The following is a 21,567-nucleotide window of genomic DNA, read 5'->3' as shown; positions in this document are numbered from 1 at the left end:
GTGTGATTATTGGGGCAATGGTGGTTTATTATATGTGTGATTATTGGGGCAATGGTGGTTTATTATATGAGTGATTATTGGGGCAATGGTGGTTTATTATATGAGTGATTATTGGGGCAATGGTGGTTTATTATATGTGTGATTATTGGGGCAATGGGGGTTTATTATGTGAGTGATTATTGGGGCAATGGTGGTTTATTATGTGTGTGATTATTGGGGCGATGGTGGTTTATTATATGAGTGATTATTGGGGCAATGGTGGTTTATTATGTGAGTGATTATTGGGGCAATGGTGGTTTATTATGTGAGTGATTATTGGGGCAATGGTGGTTTATTATATGTGTGATTATTGGGGCAATGGTGGTTTATTATATGTGTGATTATTGGGGCAATGGTGGTTTATTATGTGTGTGATTATTGGGGCAATGGTGGTTTATTATATGTGTGATTATTGGGGCAATGGTGGTTTATTATATGTGTGATTATTGGGGCAATGGTGGTTTATTATGTGTGTGATTATTGGGGCAATGGTGGTTTATTATGTGTGTGATTATTGGGGCAATGGCGGTTTATTATATGTGTGATTATTGGGGCAATGGTGGTTTATTATATGTGTGATTATTGGGGCAATGGTGGTTTATTATGTGTGTGATTATTGGGGCAATGGCGGTTTATTATATGTGTGATTATTGGGGCAATGGTGGTTTATTATGTGTGTGATTATTGGGGCAATGGCGGTTTATTATATGTGTGATTATTGGGGCAATGGTGGTTTATTATGTGTGTGATTATTGGGGCAATGGTGGTTTATTATATGAGTGATTATTGGGGCAATGGTGGTTTATTATGTGTGTGATTATTGGGGCAATGGTGGTTTATTATATGAGTGATTATTGGGGCAATGGTGGTTTATTATATGTGTGATTATTGGGGCAATGGTGGTTTATTATGTGTGTGATTATTGGGGCGATGGTGGTTTATTATATGTGTGATTATTGGGGCAATGGTGGTTTATTATATGTGTGATTATTGGGGCAATGGTGGTTTATTATATGAGTGATTATTGGGGCAATGGTGGTTTATTATATGAGTGATTATTGGGGCAATGGTGGTTTATTATATGTGTGATTATTGGGGCGATGGTGGTTTATTATGTGAGTGATTATTGGGGCAATGGTGGTTTATTATATGTGTGATTATTGGGGCAATGGTGGTTTATTATGTGTGTGATTATTGGGGTAATGGTGGTTTATTATATGAGTGATTATTGGGCAATGGTGGTTTATTATATGTGTGATTATTGGGGCAATGGTGGTTTATTATGTGTGTGATTATTGGGGTAATGGTGGTTTATTATATGCGTGATTATTGGGGCGATGGTGGTTTATTATATGAGTGATTATTGGGGCAATGGTGGTTTATTATATGAGTGATTATTGGGGCAATGGTGGTTTATTATATGAGTGATTATTGGGGCAATGGTGGTTTATTATATGTGTGTGATTATTGGGGCAATGGTGGTTTATTATATGAGTGATTATTGTGGCAATGGTGGTTTATTATATGTGTGATTATTGTGGCAATGGTGGTTTATTATGTGTGTGATTATTGGGGCAATGGTGGTTTATTATATGAGTGATTATTGGGGCAATGGTGGTTTATTATGTGTGTGATTATTGGGGCAATGGTGGTTTATTATGTGTGTGATTATTGGGGCAATGGTGGTTTATTATATGTGTGATTATTGGGGCAATGGTGGTTTATTATATGAGTGATTATTGTGGCAATGGTGGTTTATTATGTGTGTGATTATTGGGGCAATGGTGGTTTATTATATGAGTGATTATTGTGGCAATGGTGGTTTATTATATGAGTGATTATTGGGGCAATGGTGGTTTATTATATGAGTGATTATTGTGGCAATGGTGGTTTATTATGTGTGTGATTATTGGGGCAATAGTGGTTTATTATATGAGTGATTATTGGGGCAATGGTGGTTTATTATATGTGTGATTATTGGGGCAATGGTGGTTTATTATATGAGTGATTATTGGGGCAATGGTGGTTTATTATATGAGTGATTATTGGGGCAATGGTGGTTTATTATATGAGTGATTATTGTGGCAATGGTGGTTTATTATGTGTGTGATTATTGGGGCAATGGTGGTTTATTATATGAGTGATTATTGGGGCAATGGTGGTTTATTATATGAGTGATTATTGGGGCAATGGTGGTTTATTATATGAGTGATTATTGTGGCAATGGTGGTTTATTATATGAGTGATTATTGTGGCAATGGTGGTTTATTATAAGAGTGATTATTGGGGCAATGGTGGTTTATTATATGTGTGATTATTGGGGCAATGGTGGTTTATTATGTGTGTGATTATTGGGGCGATGGTGGCTTATCATATGTGTGATTATTGGGGCAATGGTGGTTTATTATATGTGTGATTATTGGGGCAATGGTGGTTTATTATGTGTGTGATTATTGGGGCGATGGTGGTTTATTATATGTGTGATTATTGGGGCAATGGTGGTTTATTATATGAGTGATTATTGGGGCAATGGTGGTTTATTATATGTGTGATTATTGGGGCAATGGTGGTTTATTATATGTGTGATTATTGGGGCAATGGTGGTTTATTATATGTGTGATTATTGGGGCAATGGTGGTTTATTATATGTGTGATTATTGGGGCAATGGTGGTTTATTATATGAGTGATTATTGGGGCAATGGTGGTTTATTATGTGTGTGATTATTGGGGCAATGGTGGTTTATTATATGAGTGATTATTGGGGCAATGGTGGTTTATTATGTGTGTGATTATTGGGGCGATGGTGGTTTATTATATGTGTGATTATTGGGGCAATGGTGGTTTATTATATGAGTGATTATTGGGGCAATAGTGGTTTATTATGTGTGTGATTATTGGGGCGATGGTGGTTTATTATGTGTGTGATTATTGGGGCAATGGTGGTTTATTATGTGTGTGATTATTGGGGCAATGGTGGTTTATTATGTGTGTGATTATTGGGGCAATGGTGGTTTGTTATATGAGTGATTATTGGGGCAATGGTGGTTTATTATGTGAGTGATTATTGGGGCAATGGTGGTTTATTATATGAGTGATTATTGGGGCAATGGTGGTTTATTATATGAGTGATTATTGGGGCAATGGTGGTTTATTATGTGAGTGATTATTGGGGCAATGGTGGTTTATTATATGTGTGATTATTGGGGCAATGGTGGTTTATTATATGAGTGATTATTGGGGCAATGGTGGTTTATTATGTGTGTGATTATTGGGGCAATGGTGGTTTATTATATGAGTGATTATTGGGGCAATGGTGGTTTATTATATGTGTGATTATTGGGGCAATGGTGGTTTATTATGTGTGTGATTATTGGGGCGATGGTGGTTTATTATATGTGTGATTATTGGGGCAATGGTGGTTTATTATATGAGTGATTATTGGGGCAATGGTGGTTTATTATAGGTGTGATTATTGGGGCGATGGTGGTTTATTATATGTGTGATTATTGGGGCAATGGTGGTTTATAATGTGTGTGATTATTGGGGCGATGGTGGTTTATTATGTGAGTGATTATTGGGGCAATGGTGGTTTATTATATGAGTGATTATTGGGGCAATGGTGGTTTATTATATGTGTGATTATTGGGGCGATGGTGGTTTATTATATGAGTGATTATTGTGGCAATGGTGGTTTATTATATGTGTGATTATTGGGGCAATGGTGGTTTATTATGTGTGTGATTATTGGGGCGATGGTGGTTTATTATATGTGTGATTATTGGGGCAATGGTGGTTTATTATATGAGTGATTATTGGGGCGATGGTGGTTTATTATATGAGTGATTATTGTGGCAATGGTGGTTTATTATGTGAGTGATTATTGGGGCAATGGTGGTTTATTATATGAGTGATTATTGGGGCAATGGTGGTTTATTATGTGTGTGATTATTGGGGCGATGGTGGTTTATTATATGTGTGATTATTGGGGCAATGGTGGTTTATTATATGTGTGATTATTGGGGCAATGGTGGTTTATTATGTGTGTGATTATTGGGGCAATGGTGGTTTATTATATGTGTGATTATTGGGGCAATGGTGGTTTATTATGTGTGTGATTATTGGGGCAATGGTGGTTTATTATATGAGTGATTATTGGGGCAATGGTGGTTTATTATGTGTGTGATTATTGGGGCAATGGTGGTTTATTATATGAGTGATTATTGGGGCAATGGTGGTTTATTATATGTGTGATTATTGGGGCAATGGTGGTTTATTATATGTGTGATTATTGGGGCGATGGTGGTTTATTATGTGAGTGATTATTGGGGCAATGGTGGTTTATTATATGTGTGATTATTGGGGCGATGGTGGTTTATTATGTGAGTGATTATTGGGGCAATGGTGGTTTATTATATGTGTGATTATTGGGGCAATGGTGGTTTATTATGTGTGTGATTATTGGGGCAATGGTGGTTTATTATATGAGTGATTATTGGGGCAATGGTGGTTTATTATATGTGTGATTATTGGGGCAATGGTGGTTTATTATATGAGTGATTATTGGGGCAATGGTGGTTTATTATATGTGTGATTATTGGGGCGATGGTGGTTTATTATGTGAGTGATTATTGGGGCAATGGTGGTTTATTATATGTGTGATTATTGGGGCAATGGTGGTTTATTATGTGTGTGATTATTGGGGCAATGGTGGTTTATTATATGAGTGATTATTGGGGCAATGGTGGTTTATTATATGTGTGATTATTGGGGCAATGGTGGTTTATTATATGAGTGATTATTGGGGCAATGGTGGTTTATTATATGTGTGATTATTGGGGCGATGGTGGTTTATTATATGTGTGATTATTGGGGCAATGGTGGTTTATTATATGAGTGATTATTGGGGCAATGGTGGTTTATTATATGAGTGATTATTGGGGCAATGGTGGTTTATTATATGTGTGATTATTGGGGCGATGGTGGTTTATTATGTGAGTGATTATTGGGGCAATGGTGGTTTATTATATGTGTGATTATTGGGGCAATGGTGGTTTATTATGTGTGTGATTATTGGGGTAATGGTGGTTTATTATATGAGTGATTATTGGGGCAATGGTGGTTTATTATATGTGTGATTATTGGGGCAATGGTGGTTTATTATGTGTGTGATTATTGGGGTAATGGTGGTTTATTATATGCGTGATTATTGGGGCAATGGTGGTTTATTATATGAGTGATTATTGGGGCAATGGTGGTTTATTATATGAGTGATTATTGGGGCAATGGTGGTTTATTATATGAGTGATTATTGGGGCAATGGTGGTTTATTATATGTGTGTGATTATTGGGGCAATGGTGGTTTATTATATGAGTGATTATTGTGGCAATGGTGGTTTATTATATGTGTGATTATTGTGGCAATGGTGGTTTATTATGTGTGTGATTATTGGGGCAATGGTGGTTTATTATATGAGTGATTATTGGGGCAATGGTGGTTTATTATGTGTGTGATTATTGGGGCAATGGTGGTTTATTATATGAGTGATTATTGTGGCAATGGTGGTTTATTATATGAGTGATTATTGGGGCAATGGTGGTTTATTATATGAGTGATTATTGTGGCAATGGTGGTTTATTATGTGTGTGATTATTGGGGCAATGGTGGTTTATTATATGAGTGATTATTGGGGCAATGGTGGTTTATTATATGTGTGATTATTGGGGCAATGGTGGTTTATTATATGAGTGATTATTGGGGGAATGGTGGTTTATTATATGAGTGATTATTGGGGCAATGGTGGTTTATTATATGAGTGATTATTGTGGCAATGGTGGTTTATTATGTGTGTGATTATTGGGGCAATGGTGGTTTATTATATGAGTAATTATTGGGGCAATGGTGGTTTATTATATGAGTGATTATTGGGGCAATGGTGGTTTATTATATGAGTGATTATTGTGGCAATGGTGGTTTATTATATGAGTGATTATTGTGGCAATGGTGGTTTATTATATGAGTGATTATTGGGGCAATGGTGGTTTATTATATGTGTGATTATTGGGGCAATGGTGGTTTATTATGTGTGTGATTATTGGGGCGATGGTGGTTTATTATATGTGTGATTATTGGGGCAATGGTGGTTTATTATATGTGTGATTATTGGGGCAATGGTGGTTTATTATGTGTGTGATTATTGGGGCGATGGTGGTTTATTATATGTGTGATTATTGGGGCAATGGTGGTTTATTATATGAGTGATTATTGGGGCAATGGTGGTTTATTATATGTGTGATTATTGGGGCAATGGTGGTTTATTATATGTGTGATTATTGGGGCAATGGTGGTTTATTATATGTGTGATTATTGGGGCAATGGTGGTTTATTATATGTGTGATTATTGGGGCAATGGTGGTTTATTATATGAGTGATTATTGGGGCAATGGTGGTTTATTATGTGTGTGATTATTGGGGCAATGGTGGTTTATTATATGAGTGATTATTGGGGCAATGGTGGTTTATTATGTGTGTGATTATTGGGGCGATGGTGGTTTATTATATGTGTGATTATTGGGGCAATGGTGGTTTATTATATGAGTGATTATTGGGGCAATAGTGGTTTATTATGTGTGTGATTATTGGGGCGATGGTGGTTTATTATGTGTGTGATTATTGGGGCAATGGTGGTTTATTATGTGTGTGATTATTGGGGCAATGGTGGTTTATTATGTGTGTGATTATTGGGGCAATGGTGGTTTGTTATATGAGTGATTATTGGGGCAATGGTGGTTTATTATGTGAGTGATTATTGGGGCAATGGTGGTTTATTATATGAGTGATTATTGGGGCAATGGTGGTTTATTATATGAGTGATTATTGGGGCAATGGTGGTTTATTATGTGAGTGATTATTGGGGCAATGGTGGTTTATTATATGTGTGATTATTGGGGCAATGGTGGTTTATTATATGAGTGATTATTGGGGCAATGGTGGTTTATTATGTGTGTGATTATTGGGGCAATGGTGGTTTATTATATGAGTGATTATTGGGGCAATGGTGGTTTATTATATGTGTGATTATTGGGGCAATGGTGGTTTATTATGTGTGTGATTATTGGGGCGATGGTGGTTTATTATATGTGTGATTATTGGGGCAATGGTGGTTTATTATATGAGTGATTATTGGGGCAATGGTGGTTTATTATAGGTGTGATTATTGGGGCGATGGTGGTTTATTATATGTGTGATTATTGGGGCAATGGTGGTTTATAATGTGTGTGATTATTGGGGCGATGGTGGTTTATTATGTGAGTGATTATTGGGGCAATGGTGGTTTATTATATGAGTGATTATTGGGGCAATGGTGGTTTATTATATGTGTGATTATTGGGGCGATGGTGGTTTATTATATGAGTGATTATTGTGGCAATGGTGGTTTATTATATGTGTGATTATTGGGGCAATGGTGGTTTATTATGTGTGTGATTATTGGGGCGATGGTGGTTTATTATATGTGTGATTATTGGGGCAATGGTGGTTTATTATATGAGTGATTATTGGGGCGATGGTGGTTTATTATATGAGTGATTATTGTGGCAATGGTGGTTTATTATGTGAGTGATTATTGGGGCAATGGTGGTTTATTATATGAGTGATTATTGGGGCAATGGTGGTTTATTATGTGTGTGATTATTGGGGCGATGGTGGTTTATTATATGTGTGATTATTGGGGCAATGGTGGTTTATTATATGTGTGATTATTGGGGCAATGGTGGTTTATTATGTGTGTGATTATTGGGGCAATGGTGGTTTATTATATGTGTGATTATTGGGGCAATGGTGGTTTATTATGTGTGTAATTATTGGGGCAATGGTGGTTTATTATATGAGTGATTATTGGGGCAATGGTGGTTTATTATGTGTGTGATTATTGGGGCAATGGTGGTTTATTATATGAGTGATTATTGGGGCAATGGTGGTTTATTATATGTGTGATTATTGGGGCAATGGTGGTTTATTATATGTGTGATTATTGGGGCGATGGTGGTTTATTATGTGAGTGATTATTGGGGCAATGGTGGTTTATTATATGTGTGATTATTGGGGCAATGGTGGTTTATTATGTGTGTGATTATTGGGGCAATGGTGGTTTATTATATGAGTGATTATTGGGGCAATGGTGGTTTATTATATGTGTGATTATTGGGGCAATGGTGGTTTATTATATGAGTGATTATTGGGGCAATGGTGGTTTATTATATGTGTGATTATTGGGGCGATGGTGGTTTATTATGTGAGTGATTATTGGGGCAATGGTGGTTTATTATGTGTGTGATTATTGGGGCAATGGTGGTTTATTATATGAGTGATTATTGGGGCAATGGTGGTTTATTATATGTGTGATTATTGGGGCAATGGTGGTTTATTATATGAGTGATTATTGGGGCAATGGTGGTTTATTATATGTGTGATTATTGGGGCAATGGTGGTTTATTATGTGTGTGATTATTGGGGTAATGGTGGTTTATTATATGCGTGATTATTGGGGCAATGGTGGTTTATTATATGAGTGATTATTGGGGCAATGGTGGTTTATTATATGAGTGATTATTGGGGCAATGGTGGTTTATTATATGAGTGATTATTGGGGCAATGGTGGTTTATTATATGTGTGTGATTATTGGGGCAATGGTGGTTTATTATATGAGTGATTATTGTGGCAATGGTGGTTTATTATATGTGTGATTATTGTGGCAATGGTGGTTTATTATGTGTGTGATTATTGGGGCAATGGTGGTTTATTATATGAGTGATTATTGGGGCAATGGTGGTTTATTATGTGAGTGATTATTGGGGCAATGGTGGTTTATTATATGTGTGATTATTGGGGCAATGGTGGTTTATTATATGAGTGATTATTGGGGCAATGGTGGTTTATTATGTGTGTGATTATTGGGGCAATGGTGGTTTATTATATGAGTGATTATTGGGGCAATGGTGGTTTATTATATGTGTGATTATTGGGGCAATGGTGGTTTATTATGTGTGTGATTATTGGGGCGATGGTGGTTTATTATGTGTGTGATTATTGGGGCAATGGTGGTTTATTATATGAGTGATTATTGGGGCAATGGTGGTTTATTATAGGTGTGATTATTGGGGCGATGGTGGTTTATTATATGTGTGATTATTGGGGCAATGGTGGTTTATAATGTGTGTGATTATTGGGGCGATGGTGGTTTATTATGTGAGTGATTATTGGGGCAATGGTGGTTTATTATATGAGTGATTATTGGGGCAATGGTGGTTTATTATATGTGTGATTATTGGGGCGATGGTGGTTTATTATATGAGTGATTATTGTGGCAATGGTGGTTTATTATATGTGTGATTATTGGGGCAATGGTGGTTTATTATGTGTGTGATTATTGGGGCGATGGTGGTTTATTATATGTGTGATTATTGGGGCAATGGTGGTTTATTATATGAGTGATTATTGGGGCGATGGTGGTTTATTATATGAGTGATTATTGTGGCAATGGTGGTTTATTATGTGAGTGATTATTGGGGCAATGGTGGTTTATTATATGAGTGATTATTGGGGCAATGGTGGTTTATTATGTGTGTGATTATTGGGGCGATGGTGGTTTATTATATGTGTGATTATTGGGGCAATGGTGGTTTATTATATGTGTGATTATTGGGGCAATGGTGGTTTATTATGTGTGTGATTATTGGGGCAATGGTGGTTTATTATATGTGTGATTATTGGGGCAATGGTGGTTTATTATGTGTGTGATTATTGGGGCAATGGTGGTTTATTATATGAGTGATTATTGGGGCAATGGTGGTTTATTATGTGTGTGATTATTGGGGCAATGGTGGTTTATTATATGAGTGATTATTGGGGCAATGGTGGTTTATTATATGTGTGATTATTGGGGCAATGGTGGTTTATTATATGTGTGATTATTGGGGCGATGGTGGTTTATTATGTGAGTGATTATTGGGGCAATGGTGGTTTATTATATGTGTGATTATTGGGGCAATGGTGGTTTATTATGTGTGTGATTATTGGGGCAATGGTGGTTTATTATATGAGTGATTATTGGGGCAATGGTGGTTTATTATATGTGTGATTATTGGGGCAATGGTGGTTTATTATATGAGTGATTATTGGGGCAATGGTGGTTTATTATATGTGTGATTATTGGGGCGATGGTGGTTTATTATGTGAGTGATTATTGGGGCAATGGTGGTTTATTATATGTGTGATTATTGGGGCAATGGTGGTTTATTATGTGTGTGATTATTGGGGCAATGGTGGTTTATTATATGAGTGATTATTGGGGCAATGGTGGTTTATTATATGTGTGATTATTGGGGCAATGGTGGTTTATTATATGAGTGATTATTGGGGCAATGGTGGTTTATTATATGTGTGATTATTGGGGCGATGGTGGTTTATTATATGTGTGATTATTGGGGCAATGGTGGTTTATTATATGAGTGATTATTGGGGCAATGGTGGTTTATTATATGAGTGATTATTGGGGCAATGGTGGTTTATTATATGTGTGATTATTGGGGCGATGGTGGTTTATTATGTGAGTGATTATTGGGGCAATGGTGGTTTATTATATGTGTGATTATTGGGGCAATGGTGGTTTATTATGTGTGTGATTATTGGGGTAATGGTGGTTTATTATATGAGTGATTATTGGGGCAATGGTGGTTTATTATATGTGTGATTATTGGGGCAATGGTGGTTTATTATGTGTGTGATTATTGGGGTAATGGTGGTTTATTATATGCGTGATTATTGGGGCAATGGTGGTTTATTATATGAGTGATTATTGGGGCAATGGTGGTTTATTATATGAGTGATTATTGGGGCAATGGTGGTTTATTATATGAGTGATTATTGGGGCAATGGTGGTTTATTATATGTGTGTGATTATTGGGGCAATGGTGGTTTATTATATGAGTGATTATTGTGGCAATGGTGGTTTATTATATGTGTGATTATTGTGGCAATGGTGGTTTATTATGTGTGTGATTATTGGGGCAATGGTGGTTTATTATATGAGTGATTATTGGGGCAATGGTGGTTTATTATGTGTGTGATTATTGGGGCAATGGTGGTTTATTATATGAGTGATTATTGTGGCAATGGTGGTTTATTATATGAGTGATTATTGGGGCAATGGTGGTTTATTATATGAGTGATTATTGTGGCAATGGTGGTTTATTATGTGTGTGATTATTGGGGCAATGGTGGTTTATTATATGAGTGATTATTGGGGCAATGGTGGTTTATTATATGTGTGATTATTGGGGCAATGGTGGTTTATTATATGAGTGATTATTGGGGCAATGGTGGTTTATTATATGAGTGATTATTGGGGCAATGGTGGTTTATTATATGAGTGATTATTGTGGCAATGGTGGTTTATTATGTGTGTGATTATTGGGGCAATGGTGGTTTATTATATGAGTAATTATTGGGGCAATGGTGGTTTATTATATGAGTGATTATTGGGGCAATGGTGGTTTATTATATGAGTGATTATTGTGGCAATGGTGGTTTATTATATGAGTGATTATTGTGGCAATGGTGGTTTATTATATGAGTGATTATTGGGGCAATGGTGGTTTATTATATGTGTGATTATTGGGGCAATGGTGGTTTATTATGTGTGTGATTATTGGGGCGATGGTGGTTTATTATATGTGTGATTATTGGGGCAATGGTGGTTTATTATATGTGTGATTATTGGGGCAATGGTGGTTTATTATGTGTGTGATTATTGGGGCGATGGTGGTTTATTATATGTGTGATTATTGGGGCAATGGTGGTTTATTATATGAGTGATTATTGGGGCAATGGTGGTTTATTATATGTGTGATTATTGGGGCAATGGTGGTTTATTATATGTGTGATTATTGGGGCAATGGTGGTTTATTATATGTGTGATTATTGGGGCAATGGTGGTTTATTATATGTGTGATTATTGGGGCAATGGTGGTTTATTATATGAGTGATTATTGGGGCAATGGTGGTTTATTATGTGTGTGATTATTGGGGCAATGGTGGTTTATTATATGAGTGATTATTGGGGCAATGGTGGTTTATTATGTGTGTGATTATTGGGGCGATGGTGGTTTATTATATGTGTGATTATTGGGGCAATGGTGGTTTATTATATGAGTGATTATTGGGGCAATAGTGGTTTATTATGTGTGTGATTATTGGGGCGATGGTGGTTTATTATGTGTGTGATTATTGGGGCAATGGTGGTTTATTATGTGTGTGATTATTGGGGCAATGGTGGTTTATTATGTGTGTGATTATTGGGGCAATGGTGGTTTGTTATATGAGTGATTATTGGGGCAATGGTGGTTTATTATGTGAGTGATTATTGGGGCAATGGTGGTTTATTATATGAGTGATTATTGGGGCAATGGTGGTTTATTATATGAGTGATTATTGGGGCAATGGTGGTTTATTATGTGAGTGATTATTGGGGCAATGGTGGTTTATTATATGTGTGATTATTGGGGCAATGGTGGTTTATTATATGAGTGATTATTGGGGCAATGGTGGTTTATTATGTGTGTGATTATTGGGGCAATGGTGGTTTATTATATGAGTGATTATTGGGGCAATGGTGGTTTATTATATGTGTGATTATTGGGGCAATGGTGGTTTATTATGTGTGTGATTATTGGGGCGATGGTGGTTTATTATATGTGTGATTATTGGGGCAATGGTGGTTTATTATATGAGTGATTATTGGGGCAATGGTGGTTTATTATAGGTGTGATTATTGGGGCGATGGTGGTTTATTATATGTGTGATTATTGGGGCAATGGTGGTTTATAATGTGTGTGATTATTGGGGCGATGGTGGTTTATTATGTGAGTGATTATTGGGGCAATGGTGGTTTATTATATGAGTGATTATTGGGGCAATGGTGGTTTATTATATGTGTGATTATTGGGGCGATGGTGGTTTATTATATGAGTGATTATTGTGGCAATGGTGGTTTATTATATGTGTGATTATTGGGGCAATGGTGGTTTATTATGTGTGTGATTATTGGGGCGATGGTGGTTTATTATATGTGTGATTATTGGGGCAATGGTGGTTTATTATATGAGTGATTATTGGGGCGATGGTGGTTTATTATATGAGTGATTATTGTGGCAATGGTGGTTTATTATGTGAGTGATTATTGGGGCAATGGTGGTTTATTATATGAGTGATTATTGGGGCAATGGTGGTTTATTATGTGTGTGATTATTGGGGCGATGGTGGTTTATTATATGTGTGATTATTGGGGCAATGGTGGTTTATTATATGTGTGATTATTGGGGCAATGGTGGTTTATTATGTGTGTGATTATTGGGGCAATGGTGGTTTATTATATGTGTGATTATTGGGGCAATGGTGGTTTATTATGTGTGTGATTATTGGGGCAATGGTGGTTTATTATATGAGTGATTATTGGGGCAATGGTGGTTTATTATGTGTGTGATTATTGGGGCAATGGTGGTTTATTATATGAGTGATTATTGGGGCAATGGTGGTTTATTATATGTGTGATTATTGGGGCAATGGTGGTTTATTATATGTGTGATTATTGGGGCGATGGTGGTTTATTATGTGAGTGATTATTGGGGCAATGGTGGTTTATTATATGTGTGATTATTGGGGCAATGGTGGTTTATTATGTGTGTGATTATTGGGGCAATGGTGGTTTATTATATGAGTGATTATTGGGGCAATGGTGGTTTATTATATGTGTGATTATTGGGGCAATGGTGGTTTATTATATGAGTGATTATTGGGGCAATGGTGGTTTATTATATGTGTGATTATTGGGGCGATGGTGGTTTATTATGTGAGTGATTATTGGGGCAATGGTGGTTTATTATGTGTGTGATTATTGGGGCAATGGTGGTTTATTATATGAGTGATTATTGGGGCAATGGTGGTTTATTATATGTGTGATTATTGGGGCAATGGTGGTTTATTATATGAGTGATTATTGGGGCAATGGTGGTTTATTATATGTGTGATTATTGGGGCAATGGTGGTTTATTATGTGTGTGATTATTGGGGTAATGGTGGTTTATTATATGCGTGATTATTGGGGCAATGGTGGTTTATTATATGAGTGATTATTGGGGCAATGGTGGTTTATTATATGAGTGATTATTGGGGCAATGGTGGTTTATTATATGAGTGATTATTGGGGCAATGGTGGTTTATTATATGTGTGTGATTATTGGGGCAATGGTGGTTTATTATATGAGTGATTATTGTGGCAATGGTGGTTTATTATATGTGTGATTATTGTGGCAATGGTGGTTTATTATGTGTGTGATTATTGGGGCAATGGTGGTTTATTATATGAGTGATTATTGGGGCAATGGTGGTTTATTATGTGTGTGATTATTGGGGCAATGGTGGTTTATTATGTGTGTGATTATTGGGGCAATGGTGGTTTATTATATGTGTGATTATTGGGGCGATGGTGGTTTATTATGTGAGTGATTATTGGGGCGATGGTGGTTTATTATGTGAGTGATTATTGGGGCAATGGTGGTTTATTATGTGTGTGATTATTGGGGCAATGGTGGTTTATTATATGAGTGATTATTGGGGCAATGGTGGTTTATTATATGTGTGATTATTGGGGCAATGGTGGTTTATTATATGAGTGATTATTGGGGCAATGGTGGTTTATTATATGTGTGATTATTGGGGCGATGGTGGTTTATTATATGTGTGATTATTGGGGCAATGGTGGTTTATTATATGAGTGATTATTGGGGCAATGGTGGTTTATTATATGAGTGATTATTGGGGCAATGGTGGTTTATTATATGTGTGATTATTGGGGCGATGGTGGTTTATTATGTGAGTGATTATTGGGGCAATGGTGGTTTATTATATGTGTGATTATTGGGGCAATGGTGGTTTATTATGTGTGTGATTATTGGGGTAATGGTGGTTTATTATATGAGTGATTATTGGGGCAATGGTGGTTTATTATATGTGTGATTATTGGGGCAATGGTGGTTTATTATGTGTGTGATTATTGGGGTAATGGTGGTTTATTATATGCGTGATTATTGGGGCAATGGTGGTTTATTATATGAGTGATTATTGGGGCAATGGTGGTTTATTATATGAGTGATTATTGGGGCAATGGTGGTTTATTATATGAGTGATTATTGGGGCAATGGTGGTTTATTATATGTGTGTGATTATTGGGGCAATGGTGGTTTATTATATGAGTGATTATTGTGGCAATGGTGGTTTATTATATGTGTGATTATTGTGGCAATGGTGGTTTATTATGTGTGTGATTATTGGGGCAATGGTGGTTTATTATATGAGTGATTATTGGGGCAATGGTGGTTTATTATGTGTGTGATTATTGGGGCAATGGTGGTTTATTATGTGTGTGATTATTGGGGCAATGGTGGTTTATTATATGTGTGATTATTGGGGCAATGGTGGTTTATTATATGAGTGATTATTGTGGCAATGGTGGTTTATTATGTGTGTGATTATTGGGGCAATGGTGGTTTATTATATGAGTGATTATTGTGGCAATGGTGGTTTATTATATGAGTGATTATTGGGGCAATGGTGGTTTATTATATGAGTGATTATTGTGGCAATGGTGGTTTATTATGTGTGTGATTATTGGGGCAATGGTGGTTTATTATATGAGTGATTATTGGGGCAATGGTGGTTTATTATATGTGTGATTATTGGGGCAATGGTGGTTTATTATATGAGTGATTATTGGGGCAATGGTGGTTTATTATATGAGTGATTATTGGGGCAATGGTGGTTTATTATATGAGTGATTATTGTGGCAATGGTGGTTTATTATGTGTGTGATTATTGGGGCAATGGTGGTTTATTATATGAGTGATTATTGGGGCAATGGTGGTTTATTATATGAGTGATTATTGGGGCAATGGTGGTTTATTATATGAGTGATTATTGTGGCAATGGTGGTTTATTATATGAGTGATTATTGGGGCAATGGTGGTTTATTATATGTGTGATTATTGGGGCAATGGTGGTTTATTATATGAGTGATTATTGGAGCGATGGTGGTGGCAGAGTCCATGAGGAATCTGGAGGGGATATTGTCAAGGCCGGTGGTCTTGTTTGGGTGGAGCGCGCTCAATTTATTAAACACCTCGTTAGCTGAGACCATTTCTAATTTGAAATTGTTGTTGACTACTCCTAGCTTTCTGTAGAAGTCTTCAATGTGTTCTACACCAAAGCGACCAGAGTGGTGGGACAGCTTGTTAAGGAGAATTGTGGCTATGTTGGTGAAAAAGGTGTTAAGTCTTCTTGCTACCTCCATTTTGTCTGTAATGAGGGCGTCACCCTCCTTGATGTTGATGTTGGTGAGTCTGCTTTTAAGTTTCTGGCTGCATCCAGGAAGCTGCTTGTTGAGAATTTTCCAGAGCTCACGTGACTTATTTGTGTTTTCCTCTATTTTGTCATTGATATAATTTTTTTTAAGGATTTAGTCAGGTTGTTTGTCTTATTTCTTAATTTATTGCATTGCTTTTTGAGCGTTGAAAGGAGTGATTTGAGATTATTATTATTGGGTTGTTTATTTACTTCGGTTTTACACTTTTGGTATTCGAAGTATTTTCTGTCCCTGTCTTTTATGGCAGCTAACAGGTCTGGATTGATCCATGGTTCAGAGCGGGCTTTGATCCTGACTGTTCTCACGGGAGCCATATCATTTAGTATAGCTAGGAACGCTGTTTTGAAGCGATCCCAAGCATCTTCAAGCAGGTTGCTGGTGAGCACAGGGGACCATGCAGTCCCACTCACCTCATTTAAGGTTGAAATTATCACTGGAGTATGTTTTAAGGGATCTGTGTGGCCATTGGCTTTAAGTTGACTTATTTTGCGCGTGCAGAAGGTTATATAGTGGTCGCTAAGACCACAGATCATGACCCCACTATTTTTAATATTATGCCGGTTTGATGTGAGAATGACATCTATGGTTGATTGGGTGGAATCACACACCCTTGTGGGCAGTGTTATTAGCTGGGAGAGACTGTGCAGATTACAAAGCTTGCTGTAAGATTTGAAGACAGGCGCATCTCTGCGTTGAATATCTGGGTTCAGATCTCCAGTTATAATTTTTTCCACGTTGTCTACACCAGACAAGCACTCCTCGAGCACCATAGATATCACTCTGATTAGAGGGTCTGTATACAGTCCCTATCAGTACAGGCTTAGCATTTGTGAATTGGATTTCTGCCCACACAGATTCAAGGGTATTGTGGTTAATTAAGATCAGTGCAAGTTATGTATTTTATATCCTGGTGAATATACATTCAAACACCACCACCATGTTTATTCCTGTACCGTTTAAGTATATAGTACTGTTTAAGTATAGAGTAGTACTGTTTAAGTACAGAGTAGTACTGTTTAAGTATAGAGTAGTACTGTTTAAGTATAGAGTAAAACTGTTTAGGTATAGAGTAGTAATGTTTAAGTATAGAGTAGTACTGTTTAAGTACAGAGTAGTACTGTTTAAGTACAGAGTAGTACTGCTTAAGTACAGAGTAGTGATGTTTAAGTACAGAGTAGTACTGCTTAAGTACAGAGTAGTACTGCTTAAGTACAGAGTAGTACTGTTTAAGTACAGAGTAGTACTGTTTAAGTATAGAGTAGTACTGTTTAAGTACAGAGTAGTACTGTTTAAGTACAGAGTAGTACTGTTTAAGTACAGAGTAGTACTGTTTAAGTACAGAGTAGTACTGTTTAAGTACAGAGTAGTACTGTTTAAGTACAGAGTAGTACTGCTTAAGTACAGAGTAGTACTGCTTAAGTACAGAGTAGTACTGTTTAAGTACAGAGTAGTACTGTTTAAGTACAGAGTAGTACTGCTTAAGTACAGAGTAGTACTGCTTAAGTACAGAGTAGTACTGTTTAAGTACAGAGTAGTACTGTTTAAGTACAGAGTAGTACTGCTTAAGTACAGAGTAGTACTGTTTAAGTACAGAGTAGTACTGTTTACGTACAGAGTAGTACTGCTTAAGTACAGAGTAGTACTGCTTAAGTACAGAGTAGTACTGTTTAAGTACAGAGTAGTACTGCTTAAGTACAGAGTAGTACTGTTTAAGTACAGAGTAGTACTGTTTAAGTACAGAGTAGTACTGCTTAAGTACAGAGTAGTACTGCTTAAGTACAGAGTAGTACTGTGGTTGGTAGACAGGGTGCAAGTCACCTTGTAGGAGCTTTGAGCTTCCTGCGGACGCCCATGTAGACCTTCATGGAGCTCAGAGGCCATTCCTTCTCTGCCTTGAAGCTCTGAGGAACACACACACACACACACACACACACACACACACACTTACACCTGAACCAGGTGAGTTCCCCAGTGTTCCCGCCCACACGACACTACCTTCTTGTCTTTGAGCAGCAGCAGTTTGTTCTTCTTGATCTGGAAGCTTCTCTCCTGGAACTTGTTGCCCTGAAGGAGTTTGGGCGGTTCCTCGCGACACTTGAGCACGCCCACTTTCATCAGGTCACTCTTGTAGGCTGCATGACACGCCTGCTCGTCACCGTGCGTGTGTGTGTGTGTGTAGCTTTAAAGGAGTCACACCTACAGGTAAGGATGTTGATGCCGTCACCTTTAGGGACCCTTTTTACCACCAGGTAGGCGGAGCTTGGGTCGGCCATCTTGCACCACTGCAGCGCCTGCTCCAGAACTTTCTCTTTGGGATGCAGGGGGCGTTCTAGGGACACAAAACAACACACAGGTGTATAGTAGGCAAACACCTGCAGGCCAGTGTGTGCGTGTGTGGTCCACAGACCCAGCTGGCCATCCTCGATGACCTCAAAGGTCATCCACATGTCTTTGTCTCCAGCAGGAACGTTCCTCATGTAGAGCACCTGGTTGGTCAGCTCCTCAGCACACATGGTAGGGGACACCTGCGGGGGGAATAGGTGGTGTGAGTGTGTGTGTGTGTGTGTGTGTGTGTGTGTGTGTGTTTGTGTGTGCGTGTACTTTGAGAGTGACACAGCTGTCAGGTGTCTTCATCTCCAGGTAGACCTCAATGATCAGGTCTCCCGCCTGAGACAACTGAAGACACAGACCACATCAGACGCACATTAGCCCCTCCCACCCTCACGCCGTGCACATACCTGAGTGTCCTTCCAGGAGGTGATGAGGCTGATCTCCAGTTCGATCTGAGTCTGGTGTTCTTCGTCGATCTGAGAGGAATAAACGTGTGGTCAGGCGTGGCCTCGAGGGGACGGGGCGTCCGCTGCGGGTTCTACTTACATCGAAGACGTACAAGTAGTTGTCAATCAGATCCTCCATGATTTTCACCTCGTGTTCTCCCTTGCCGTCGGTCTGGAAGAGGCTTGGAGCGAAGAGCAGCGACAGGTTCTTGGTGCACATCTGGTTCAGGTCGGCACACTTCTGGACCCTGAGGAGGCAAGCCAGGGCATGAAGCCGATAGGAACTGTAGGAAGAACATTTTCCCACCTTGGAGCAAAATGTGGAACACCTCCGAGCAGGGGTGTCCCGGTCATGTGAGCTCAGGGGCCGCAGGGAGGAACATTACAATCGTGCCATTTTAACGACAAACTTCACATTGTTTTCTTCGTCTCACTTTGGCCAAAAACAGAACAAACACTTTCTGAAAATATTGCAATGAAAATATAGAAAATAGTAGCGGCAGCGGTAAAGTTTAGATCCTTGAAGGAAAGAAGAGCATGAATGAATGTTTATAAGTGAATACATTAACATATGCATTAAATGTTAGCTGCCTCTCTTTCTTTATATTGTCTATTTTCTGCTGGATCTACTCTCTATTTTATGCTGCAGCTGTTACATACACTCTAATATTCTACATGCTCATTGGTATATATTATATACAAATAGATGATATCACTACACATTATATATTGGATATATAACATGTAAATATTACATACAAGTTATATTTTATATTGCTACTATTGTACATTTTTAGTCTACTTTATACCTTTGGTTTTCACCCTCTTTTTGTGTGCAATATCCTTTCCATCCACATCCTTTGTAACAGAGCTACTTTGTGGAACAATTTCCCTTGTCGATCAATAAAGTTTGTCTAAATCCAAGTCTAAAATGTATTTTCTTTCGTATTATTTTCATAGTGATTGAAGTAACGTTCATGACAAAAGACAATATAGAGGGTGACATTTAACAGGATCATGCATACATTTATCATTTGTTTCCAAAATGCTAACAAAAAAGTGGGACCCCAAAAATTAACCGTGGGACCCCATTTTTATGACTTGATGGGGTGCCTGGGACCCCATTTTTAAAATTCCTAGCACCAACACTGACGGAGTATTGGTGCGTAAAAAACAGCAGCAGGCGGCTGTGGCCTGCGGGCCGCTTCTAGTACTAATCAAATATCCTCTCAGGGGCCGTAGATCAATCATTTGCGGGCCGGATCTGGCCCGTGGGCCTTGACTTTGACACCCCTGCCTTAGCAGTTACTAGCTTTGGCATTGGTTTTGCTGAAAGAGATAAAAACAAAGATCTCACCCCGTTTTTTAACCACACACACACACACACACACACACACACACACACACACACACACACACACACACACACACACACACACACACACACACACACACACACACACACACACACACAAACACACACACACACACACACAGTATTCTGCCTAGTTTGACTGTGCCAAGTTAACTTTCAGTTTGGACCAAAGCAAGGCTGCATTATAGACGCAGGCATGTGAACATTTTACAGAATGTCTTCATGGTTTGTACCGACTCTTTTGTATAGGATGAATTGTTCATCTTTAATTATAGGCACATCTCTTTATTTGAGACAACTAAAGAGTCTTCCTTCAAAGACCATGCTGGCTGCAGTCACAACTCACCTGTACAGGTGACTGACTAGTGCAGCCAGAGTCATCCTGTTGACCCGCGGAAGAGACCGGATGATCTCCTTGTAGCGGTCCAACCTTGCACCTTTGGAAGGGATTTCTGAGATGTAACGAGGAAAAAGAGAATGTGAGCTGATGACTGGTCTCCCAGTGAGACCTGCCTCTAAAGCAGTGGTCCCCAAACTCCGGCCCCCAGCGTTCGAGAGCTGGCCCGCGGGAAGTCCCAAATTAATTTTTATTTTTTTTTATTTGTCCTTCCTAATCCATTTTCTACCGCTTGGTGCTTGTTACTCTCAGAGTCTCCTAGCCGCTCAAGCAAATCACATTGTCTAACAATGCATTTTCCAATCGATGACGTGATATCATATACATATACTGTATACACCCCGGCCCCCGGCCAAGTTATTTTAACCCAATGCGGCCCCCGGGTCAAAAAGTTTGGGGACCCCTGCTCTAAAGACTTGGCTGATAGTCACTGCAGTGTTTGGATGCTAAATTTAAGAGTTTTGACAGCACCAGGCATCTGTATCTCATAAACTCTGAACTGTTA

General features: G+C 38.1%; 1 protein-coding gene across 6 annotated transcripts in view; it reads right to left on the bottom strand.

The window, feature by feature from the left end:
* The window catches only part of arap3 (ArfGAP with RhoGAP domain, ankyrin repeat and PH domain 3), a 68,510-nt gene that overhangs the window by 14,805 nt on the left and 32,138 nt on the right, over nucleotides 1-21,567 (bottom strand). For 5 of the 6 annotated variants that reach the window (XM_061892157.1, XM_061892156.1, XM_061892159.1 and 2 more), the window contains 8 exons: nucleotides 21,012-21,117; nucleotides 19,391-19,538; nucleotides 19,252-19,320; nucleotides 19,115-19,189; nucleotides 18,921-19,038; nucleotides 18,714-18,842; nucleotides 18,509-18,645; nucleotides 18,332-18,414 (listed from right to left, as the gene is read on the bottom strand). In XM_061892157.1, the coding sequence (XP_061748141.1) occupies nucleotides 18,332-18,414; nucleotides 18,509-18,645; nucleotides 18,714-18,842; nucleotides 18,921-19,038; nucleotides 19,115-19,189; nucleotides 19,252-19,320; nucleotides 19,391-19,538; nucleotides 21,012-21,117 (865 nt within the window). Of the gene's footprint in view, nucleotides 1-18,330; nucleotides 18,464-18,508; nucleotides 18,646-18,713; nucleotides 18,843-18,920; nucleotides 19,039-19,114; nucleotides 19,190-19,251; nucleotides 19,321-19,390; nucleotides 19,539-21,011; nucleotides 21,118-21,567 lie in introns of those variants that run through there. The other variant, XM_061892161.1, reaches the window with a different exon arrangement.

The sequence above is a fragment of the Nerophis ophidion genome, linkage group LG29 (genome assembly GCF_033978795.1).
Source record: "Nerophis ophidion isolate RoL-2023_Sa linkage group LG29, RoL_Noph_v1.0, whole genome shotgun sequence".
Lineage (NCBI taxonomy): Eukaryota > Metazoa > Chordata > Actinopteri > Syngnathiformes > Syngnathidae > Nerophis > Nerophis ophidion.
The sequence above is the reverse complement of the archived record's forward strand: the minus strand, read 5'-3'. Positions and strand labels throughout refer to the sequence as shown.